Below are 10,849 nucleotides of genomic sequence, written 5' to 3' on the forward strand. Positions count from 1 at the left end.
AGTCTCCATCTTCTCCATTGTGTCAGTCCGTGACTATCAGATGGCACTCAGATATCATCTGACTGCCGTGCGATTTTTCCTATAGACTCATTGATTTGCATGGCTGAGTGCCATCCGAATATCATATGCAAATTGTGCATACAGCGATTTGCTTTCCCCATACTAATTCTGAGGAAAAATTTGGACGCGGTCCCATAGAATAACATTGATCCGAGCACCATCTGATGTTTTGTCAAATCGCATTGGGACCAAAAATACGCTCATCTGCACGAGACCTCAGCAAAGTGTAAACCAGCAAACTGCTGAAGGACTTCAATAAACATCTGATCAGCCTTTTATGTGGCAAATGAATACACTGAGTTACATATATTCTTGTGGACTGCAGCTGTCACTTAACTATTAAAGTCAATGAGTAATGCTACAAATTGTCTTTGTATCTCCCCAGCCTAAGTAGTGTACATCATTGTGAGTGATATGTGAAGAAATAGTCCAACTTTACTAATAGAGTCTTCTTTATTTCAATGAGATCCATACACAGGACACGAAAAGTCATGATAACAGGTGAATTTTGCATTAGTATAACACGCACATCAATGTGTTTCATCACCACGATTAAGGGTGAGTGTTCACCTGAAATATGTTGATGCGAGCGTTATACTAATGCAAATTCACCTGTTATCATGACTTTTTGTGTCCTGTGTATTGACCTCATTTAAATAAAGAAGAATCTTTTCATGAAGTTTGACTATTTCTTCACTTATTGCCTATTTGTTTGACTGCACGGCCAATGTCGTAGCTCCGAGTGGATGGGGTTAACGTCAATGGTCTTATGGAATCCACATTATGATAGCGCGTGACCTACTTGCAATATCTTCAAGCCCACCAAAGTACACTCTTGTCAAGTAAATTTACCTTCCCAATCGGTGAATCGACAATATATACCCAGACTCAGATCTCCTACTATTTAAGAAATCATCTATACAGTGCGAATGTTCTCTAGGTCCTCAAAGAACCTTGTGCCAAGAGACAAAGAAGTAGTCAGTTCCCAAAATGACAGACATCAAAAAGTGACTCCAGAAACTGATAACTGCTGAAGGACCTCAAGCCATGTATTAAATACATGAATTTATCTGTAATAACTTTCTGTTCACCAACGCAGTAAGAAATATAGTGAGGAAACACTTAGCTAACCTAAATGAATTCAAGTCTCCAGGTCAGGATGAATTACACTCCAGAGTACTGAAGGAGATAGCAGAAGAAATTTTTGAACCCCTCTCCATAATCTTTGAAAATTCTTGGAGAACAGGAGAAGTCCCAGAAGACTGGAGAAGAGCAAATGTTGTTCCTATCTTCAAAAAGGGGAAGAAGGAGGACCCAGGCAACTATAGGCCAGTGAGTCTGACTTCTATACCAGGAAAGATCTTTGAGCAAATTATTAAACAACATGTATGTCAGTACCTGGATAAGAATGAAGTGATTAAACAGAGTCTGCATGGGTTTGTAGCTAATAAGTCATGTCAGACTAACTTAATTTCCTTCTATGACAGAATCACTGATTGGGTGGATCAAGGAAATGCTGTAGATATGGTATATCTTGACTTCAGCAAAGCATTTGACAAAATATCTCATACAATCCTTATTGAAAAAATGACTAAGTATGGAATGGACAAGGCAACTGTTCGGTGGATTCATAACTGGCTTAGTGATCGGACCCAAAGAGTGGTCGCAAATGGCTGCACATCCAGTTGGAAGAATGTCTCAAGTGGGGTACCACAGGGCTCTGTCCTGGGCCCTGTATTGTTCAACATCTTTATCAACGATTTAGATGAAGGAATTGAGGGTAAACTGATTAAATTTGCTGATGACACAAAGCTAGGAGGGATAGCTAATACTAGAGAAGAGAGAGAGAGGATTCAAAAAGATATAAATAAACTGGAGAAGTGGGCAGCAACTACAGAATGGTTTTTAACGGAAAAATGCAAAGTACTACATCTGGGCAATAAAAATGAAAAAAGCATATACAGAATGGGAAGAATAGGCCTAAGCAACAGCACATGTGAAAAAGACTTGGGTATACTAATAGACCACAGACTGAATATGAGTCAACAGTGAGATGCAGCAGCAAAAAAGGCAAATGCAATTCTAGGATGTATTAACAGAAGCATACAGTCTAGATCACGTGAAGTCATTATTTCCCTCTACTCCTCTTTGGTCAGATCTCATCTGGAATATTGTGTCCAGTTTTGGGCACCACATTTTAAAAAAGACATCAACAAACTGGAGCAAGTTCAGAAAAGAGCGACCAGAATGGTGACCGGTCTGCAAACCCTGTCTTATGAGGAAAGGTTGCAGGATTTGGGAATGTTTAGTTTGCAAAAGAGAAGACTGAGAGGAGACTTAATAGCTGTCTACAAATATCTAAAGGGCTGTCACATTGTAGAAGGATCAACTTTATTCTCATTTGCACAAGGAAAGACTAGAAGCAATGGGATGAAACTGAATGGGAGGAGACACAGATTAGATATTAGAAAAAACTTTTTGACAGTTAGAGTGATCAATGAGTGGAACAAGCTGCCACGAGAAGTGGTGAGTTCTCCTTCAATGGATGTCTTCAAACAGAGGCTGGACAGACATCTGATTGGGATGATTTAGTGAATCCTGCTTTGAGCAGGGGGTTGGACCAGATGGCCCAGGAGGTCCCTTCCAACTCTACGATTCTATGATTCTATGAAATCCCACTATGAAAATCATACCAAGTGAGTTTAAATTCCCACTGCAATGAACCCAACCCCAGGTCTACCACATACTATACACACATGCCTAATTGGATATTCTGCCATACTAGCTTGGCAAATCACCAATTTACATATTTCTTATCAGCATTCAGTTTCACGTCCTATACCTTCCTTCCCACAGGCATACGTACATTTCCCCCATTGTAAAATAATGCAATGGTTTTAAATTGTAACTCAAAAACAAAAATGTCCATCACCAGGAAACTTTATACAATGACCATACGGCACCAAATAACTTTGTAACTTCTTCAAAAAACAAGAAAACCTCGAACAGGCGACTGATAGGTGGTGGTCTAGTGGAACAAGTGCTTGACATGACTGTTAGCAGATAGGTGTAGACCAGCATATGGGTGAGGGACTTCAAGGCATATATTGCCTGCACAAAATTATTAGCGAAAGTTCAAGGTGTGTGTGAGGATGAATGTAATCAGAATAGCATCAACAGTATCTGTTGAATAGCTGTAGCATCTGGTGAGTCTTGACATTTACAATTTCTAAAGGTAGATAATTACCAAGGCTGACTTTAGACAAAGTATGGTCCAAGCCAAGGTTCCAAGATTTCATTTATGGTGACAACAAATAGCAAAAGGGCAGAGTTCAACACCTAAGCAGAAGAGGAGCTGTGAGAGTTAACATATCAGTGGGGTGCTCCAGGAGTCTTCTGCTGTCTCTATTTTTTAGCTTCCGCCTTGCTTATGTGGACGGCAGCTGACAAACAATGCTGAATCAGGAGGCTACTTTCGGGATGAGAGCCCTGGACTTTTTCCCAGTATGTCCCCTCTTACCGTCAGCAAAGACCACCATGTAATACTAAGGCTATGTGCACACGCTGCGGACTCTGCTATGGATCCGCAGCGTTTCTGGCCCTGCGGGTCTGCAGCAGTTTCTGCTGTGTTGTACAGTACCATTGTTTTCAATGGTCAAACCAAAAACGCTGTGCACATGATGCAGATTTTTCCGCGCGGATTTGCTGAGGGTTACAATCCGCAGCATGTCAATTCTTTGTGCGGATTCCAATGTGGTTTCACACCTTCTCCATTGTGAGGTGTGAAACCGCAGGGCTAAACCGCAGGCTAATCTGCAGGTAAACCGCAGGACTTTTGACCTGCGGATTTACCTGCAGATTTTTACGAATCCGCGGGGACAAATCCGCAGCTCTCCAAACTATGTGTGCACATAGCCTAAGTTCACCAATGCTGAAGTATCAGCCACATATCCGATTCTATGGTCAATTTGCCATAACAATCACCTTATTTATTATCCCACAGGTGAAGTTATATGGCTAATTCAGGGACTACAGAACATCTTTTGCAAAAGTCTGGTCAAAAGTCCCATCTAAGCCAAGAAGTCTTTGACTTCACTAATGCACAATGGATAAACCGTCTCCCTCCACTCTGCTGTCACTCACAAAATATTACAACCTGCTTCGGGTATTTGACGACAGCACATAAAATACAGGGGATTTTAAAAATCCTATAGAAAAGCTCTGCGTGGCAGCCAGTTTACCGTTTTGATGTCCTATGATGTGGTGTTGTTAATAGTCTTAAACTGCTTTGCATATATTTTTTGCAAATAAAAGGATTAGCATTTTCTCAGCGTAAGTACACCGAATATTTCATCAATGTGTTTACTCCTAATTCGGTGCTTACTGAGCTGCTGCGCGGCCGCCCGTGCTGACTCTCTGCTTTCCTTTGCCTTTTATGTATCATTTATGTATAAGTCATTTCCTCCTAAGTTTATGCAATTTTAAATAGATTCGTCAAATACAATGAATATCTGATATAGAATCTATTGCTCACCATAAACTTCCAGATCAAAGATATGGGTACTACTACTACTACTACTGCTACTACTATTATTACTACTACTAATAATAATAATAATAATAACGTAATAAAATAATACTGTAAAATCAGGGATAAAATCCAATTAATATTCTAGTTATTTTGTAAATATGCTTGTACGGATGTAGCAGATCTGACTTATTGCAGCACAACGATATATCAAAGCAAGTTTTACATTGGACCTCATACTAAATTACCGGAATACACCAACAATGCGACCACCAAAATGGTAAAAAAAACAAAACAAAACACCATCTCTGTCGTGTTACGTTTCTATAAACAAACATAATTACTGTAGACTGAAACGACGCCATAAATATGTATATTATCAGACTGACTCTTGGAGGGAAGTTTTGCACTTACACTTCTGAAGCATTTTTGGGAATATCCTGGGGGACATGCTCCACATTTCTTCCCTGACAGCTATAAATGCTTTTAGAATAGTGACATCCACAAGAGGGGTAAATGAGAACCAGTGCGTACATGTAACTCAGGAGCCCCATAACTGCATACAGTACCGGACGCGGCTGCTTTTCCCATTCAGTGAGAAATCCCTGTGTCCTGTAACAAATGAGTTAAGTCCGCCTTCAGACTGAGCCAAGCCCTGAAGTGCTGAGAAAACAATCCATCTCCTAGAATACTATTTAGTAAGTCTTGGTGGCAATTGTGTGACCGTTTTTAATAGAAAAAAAAAAACAATGAACAAACAATATTCTAGCTTTCCAATGACCTTGAAACAAACTTTGAAGTGATTAGTAAAGTTTACTGAGAGTGTATATTGCTTCGTACTGAGTCCTCTGAAAAGAATATTAACTCGTAATGTGCCCTCTGAAAATAATACATCCACATCCTGCCCCCCTAAAAATAATACTGATAGACACTGTCTGCTCCTAAAGTAACAGCTTCACGCCTCTGACCAGAAAAAATATAATACATGGTGTCCTCATGAATACATTATAATAGTCAGTGTCACTGAAATAAATTATAAGTAACATTTTACCCCCTGAAATGAATTATAAATGTAACTGTGCCCCCCAGAAAAAATCGTAATACACTGTGGTTTAGACATAATATAATAAACTATGCTAATGATTATACACTGAGGCCTCAGAATCAAGTGTGCCTCCGTTTCTTACATTTGATTTGTTATAATACATTAGGATTAGAGATGAATGGATCGAATCACAGGGGATCAAGTTTAAGAATAATTACCTGAAATGCCCTTCAGCTATGAATAACATCTAGCAGATTATCATACCTTGTACAGTGGTGGTCTGTACCTGGACCATAACAGATCAGTGATTCCCAGTGGAGCACAGTTTGCACTGTAGAGTCATTTTCCATTTGCAGAGTAAAGGCCCCGTCACACACGGGATCGCTGATTTTGTGATGCCACAGCGATCTCGCCAGCGAGATCGCTGTGTGTGACAGGGATCAGTGACCGGCTCCCCCGCCGGGTATCGCTTATCGTGCTCGATCGGCCTGGGCCATTTTTTGATCGCTGGTCTCACGCTGTCCAGCGCGCATTGCTGCGTGTGACAGCGAGAGACCAGCGATCAGCGAGGCTCCCAGTGCGCTAAGCAGGTGCTGGGAGCTGGTCTCTAAGGTAAATATTGGGTTACTAAGCAGCACCCATCACTTAGTTACCCGATGTGCACCTTAGAAACATGCGTGCTCACAGCTCCCGGCGCGAGCATGCAGGTTTCTAAGGTACACAGTGGGTAACTAAGTGGCGCGCGCCGCTTAGTAACCCGATATTTACCTTAGAGACCAGTGTCCTCGCTGGTGCTGATTGCTGGTAAAGCTGCCTGTTTGGCAGCTCACCAGCGATCATGTAGCGATGCACCAGCAATCCTGAAAAGGTCATATCGTTGTCGGGATCGCTGGTTCATCTTTATGTGTGACGGGGCCTTAATTATCTCCTGAGGAGTGTAATATCTAACAGCCAATGGGATCCTCTCTGTCTCCTGTAGAGTGTAATTGCTTATTATCAACAGGGTTCTCTCTCTCCTGTAACGTGTGAGCGCTTACGAGCAGCAGGTTCCTCACTCTCTCCTGTAAAGTGTGAGCTCTAAAGACCACTGGGGTCCTCTCTCTCTTGCCTATGACGTTGTGAGCTCTTATGATCATCGGAGTCCTCTCTTTCTCACTTGTGAAGTGTAAGTTCTAGTGGTCAACGAGGGTCTCTCTCCTCTTCCCCACTTGTATTCTACAAGCAAATACAAGCTTACGAATACTGAAATATGTGCAAATGTATTCGACTTGAATCAATTTTTGGGGGCAAAATGCTGTGAAGTCGGCAAATTCAGATTTCTAAATATTCACTCATCTCTAATTGTGACTCATGTGACATGAATTTTAATACATTATAAGAACACTAGAGGTGTGCCCGATGCTATCGCATCGGGAGGGAAGTGTGTGTGTGGGGTGTGTGTGTGAGTATGTGTGTGTGTGTGAGTACATATGTGTGTGTACATGTGTGTGTGAGTACATGTGTGTACGTACATGTGTGTGTACGTGTGTGTGTCTTGCAGCTGCCTGCCCACCCACCTCCGTGCAGTCACAGCCAGCAGGAAAGAGGGTGGTTTGCGGCCTGTGCTGGAGATGTGAGTACATGTGTGTGTATATGTGAGTACGTGTGTGTATGTGAGTACATGTGTGTGTATATGTGAGTACGTGTGTGTGTGAGTATGTGTGTGTGTATGTGAGTACATGTGTGTGTATGTGAGTATGTGTGTGTATGTGAGTATGTGTGTGTGTATGTGAGTACGTGTGTGTGTATGTGAGTACATGTTTGTGTGCATATGTGAGTGTGTGTCTATGCGTGTATGTGTGTGAGTATGTGTGTATGTGAGTACGTGTGTGTATATGAGTACATGTGTGTGTATATGTGAGTATGTGTATGTGAGTATGTGTGTGTACGTGTGTGTTCATGTGTGTGTACGTGTGTGTACATGTGTGTATGTATGTGTACGTGTGTGTATGTGAGTACGTCTGTGTGTACGTGTGTGTACATGTGTGTGTATGTGTGTGTGTGTGTATGTGTGTGTACATGTGTGTGTGTGTACATGTGTGTACATATGTGTGTGTACGTACATGTGTGTGTGTGTACATGTGTGTGTATGTACAAGTGTATGTACATGGTGGGCAGGCAGCGGCAGGTCCAGCGGGGGTGTCTGGCGGCATGGCCAGCAGCAGCGGGTCCAGCGGCGGCGGCTGGATTCAGCGGTGGTGGGCCCCTTCTGGCCTAGTTCCTGCGCAGAGATGTTGAAGGTGTAATCATGTCACAGGCATCCTTGCCCAGGAGCAAGACTTGATTATTCATTTTTACCTGTGTAGTATGGATGTGGAAGCAATTGAGTGCTGGGAGGACTTTTTTGCGCTTTCCTCTTCCTATTGATTCTGTTGTTTTAACAACGAGAATGGGAGAACTGGAGGGAACCTAGCCAACTGATCTGCAAAATCTGCCTGAGCTCTGTACCCAGCTCTAACGGCTCTCTGTGCTCTCCTCTTATCCCATCAATCCTCAGACCACCAACAACATCAACATCTGACTAGTGTTGAGCATTCCGATACTGCAATATCAGATATCGGCCGATATTCACGGTATCAGAGTTCCGATACTGAGTTCCGATACTTTTAGAATATCGAATACCGGAATCGGAAGTTCCCATAATGCAATGAGCCAGTTTGACTTTATTCAGCCAATGAGGAATCCTAAGAAGTGTGGGCACATCCTGTTATGCATGTTAGGCATGTTAACTATTGGCATGGCTGTGATTGGCTGCGATCAGACCACCCAGCTGCTCTTCCCGCAGACACACGCTGAACAGTGATCTATGGAAAGTGAAACTAGTGAGGGAGAAGGAAACGATAAAGTTCTCATTTCAATGCCAGAACACACCCCCCCTGGATGTTTATCTTAGAAGCAGAGATGATATCTTGGAAACTGTGCAGACTAGCCACAGAAGGTAAATTACTTGTTGTCAGCATTCTGCAGCCTAGATATGCACTGAGATTATGTGAAAAGCCTCGACAACCTGTTCTGTTATGTATTTCCGCCAAGTTGGATCGCCCGCCAGGGCTGGTGGGGTACTCGGTACCAGGCCCATTGGTTTCAATGGGAGATGTCACGGTAGCTTTGACCCGGTCCATGGCCCTGGGCATCCATTGTAAAAGGGAAATGTTGAACGTGTGGATGATGATTAAAGTTTATGAGTGAATGATTCGTGACGCCACCTGTGGTGTTCGGCAATGAAGATGTTAAGCTGATGCTGCAGACAGATCCTCTGGGACAGATGGTGTGGTGCAGCTTTGATGTTGCGGCACTCCACAGGTAGGGCTGTAGTCCCAGGGCAGAGTAGATGGAGAGGTAGTGAAGAGACGTAGATGGTGCAGTGCCAGGCACAGAGATGTAGCAGTGCTGAGTGTGTTGGTGCAGGAATAACTGGAGGACACCAGGGTATGTAGTTCCAAAGCTTTACTCACAGTCTGTTGTGCATACAGGTGCCCGCATCTGTGCCGTGTCCTCCGGGTCAGGGGCTCATTCAACCTCCAAGCTAGATGAAGCACTCCGTTCCAACACTCCGCCAACATGTGCCTTTTCTAAACATCTCCCTCTACTGCTACACAACCCCTTTAACATAGTCAATATCTTTGTATCTTCGAACGTCTTAAAAAAAAATTAATTCCTGCTATTCCATTTGATTGGGCTAAACCTCTATGCCTGTAATGTCTCCTCCACCTCCCCCAATACATTCTACATTATTCTTAGTTGTTTTCCTTCATGTAGAATCAACCTACAAGGAAAGTAAGGGTTTATATTCATTCCGATATTTCTGTCCCATTGACATGCATTGGTTTCCGGTATCGGAATCGGCGATATCTGATATTTTTGGGGTATCGGTCCGATCCAATCCGATCCAATCCGATCCGATATTTCCCGATATTGGAAGGTATCGCTCAACACTACATCTGACACATCAGGTTGATTATAAGATCTAACATACCGAAGTATCAGAAATAAGTCCTGTATTATAAGAATCTAAGAAGTAACAGTGCCATGATACAGGCGGGTGTATATAGGATCTGCATAACACAACGCTTTACTGTGGCATCTTATACTAATGTAAAACTAGCCCTCATTATATTGAGATAAGTGTATGAAATAGTTTGTTATTTCTAGAAAGTCAGACAACTTCATAAAGAACATTTTTGGTGTTGAGCAATGAACTTTTCGCTGTAGAGCATAAATTAATTTGCTAGGAAAATAACAAGCAACAAAGTATTCAAAAGAGAACACAACAATATGTTTGCCGTACAGAAGCAGCTGAACTTTTCTGCTTATTTAACTTTTGATGACAATAGAGTCAAATGCACAGCTGTTATTCTTGGAATGTATTAAATCACACTCCTTAATTGATGAAGGCACTCAATGTTCTGTCTGATTTCACTCTGTTCCTTACATTATTTAATGCTCCCTAAGTCATTAAGTGCAATCTTTGTGTCAGGAGTTTTGTTCACTGCTCTTTTGTTTTCGAATGTCAACACATTGTGCATATCCTATACAGTGAGTAAAAAAAGTATTTAGTCAGCCACCAATTGTGCAAGTCCTCCCACTTAAAAAATGAGAGAGGCCTGTAATTGACATCATAGGTAGACCACAACTATGAGAGTCAAAATGAGAAAACAAATCCAGAAAATTACCTTGCCTGATTTGGCAAGATTTATTTTTCAAATTATGGTGGAAAATAAGTATTTGGTCACCTTAAAACATGCAAGATTTCTGGCTCTCACAGACCTGTATCTTCTTCTTTAAGAGTCTCCTCTTTCCTCCACTCATTACCTGTAGTAATGGCATTTGTTTGAACTTGTTGTCAGTATAAAAGACACCTGTGCACACCCTCAAACAGTCTGACTCCAAACTCCACTATGTTGAAGACCAAAGAACTGTTAAAGGACACCAGAAACAAAATTGTAGCCCTGCACCAGGCTGGGAAGATTGAATCTGCAATAGGCAAGCAGCTTGGTGTGATGAAATCAACTGTGGGAGCAATAATAAGAAAATGGAAGACATACAAGACCAAAGATAATCTCCCTCGATCTGGGGCCCACGCAAAATCTCACCCCGTGAGGTCAAAATGATCACATGGACTGGGAGCAAAAATCCCAGAACCACACGAGGGGACCTAGGGAATAACCTGCATAGAG

At 42.1% G+C, this 10,849-nt stretch overlaps 1 protein-coding gene across 1 annotated transcript in view; it reads right to left on the reverse strand.

Annotated features, from left to right (window-relative positions):
* Positions 1-5,151, reverse strand: part of LOC141057921 (follicle-stimulating hormone receptor-like) — a 266,317-nt gene extending 261,166 nt beyond the window's left edge. The window contains exon 1 of the mRNA XM_073554030.1: positions 5,003-5,151. Coding sequence (XP_073410131.1) covers positions 5,003-5,142 — 140 coding nt within the window. The 5' untranslated portion in view covers positions 5,143-5,151. The remainder of the gene's footprint in view (positions 1-5,002) is intronic.
* Between the last annotated feature and the right edge of the window lie 5,698 nt (positions 5,152-10,849).

This window comes from Dendrobates tinctorius, unplaced genomic scaffold (assembly GCF_039654945.1).
Source record: "Dendrobates tinctorius isolate UK_male_01 unplaced genomic scaffold, ASM3965494v1 ptg000205l, whole genome shotgun sequence".
Classification (NCBI taxonomy): Eukaryota; Metazoa; Chordata; class Amphibia; order Anura; family Dendrobatidae; genus Dendrobates; species Dendrobates tinctorius.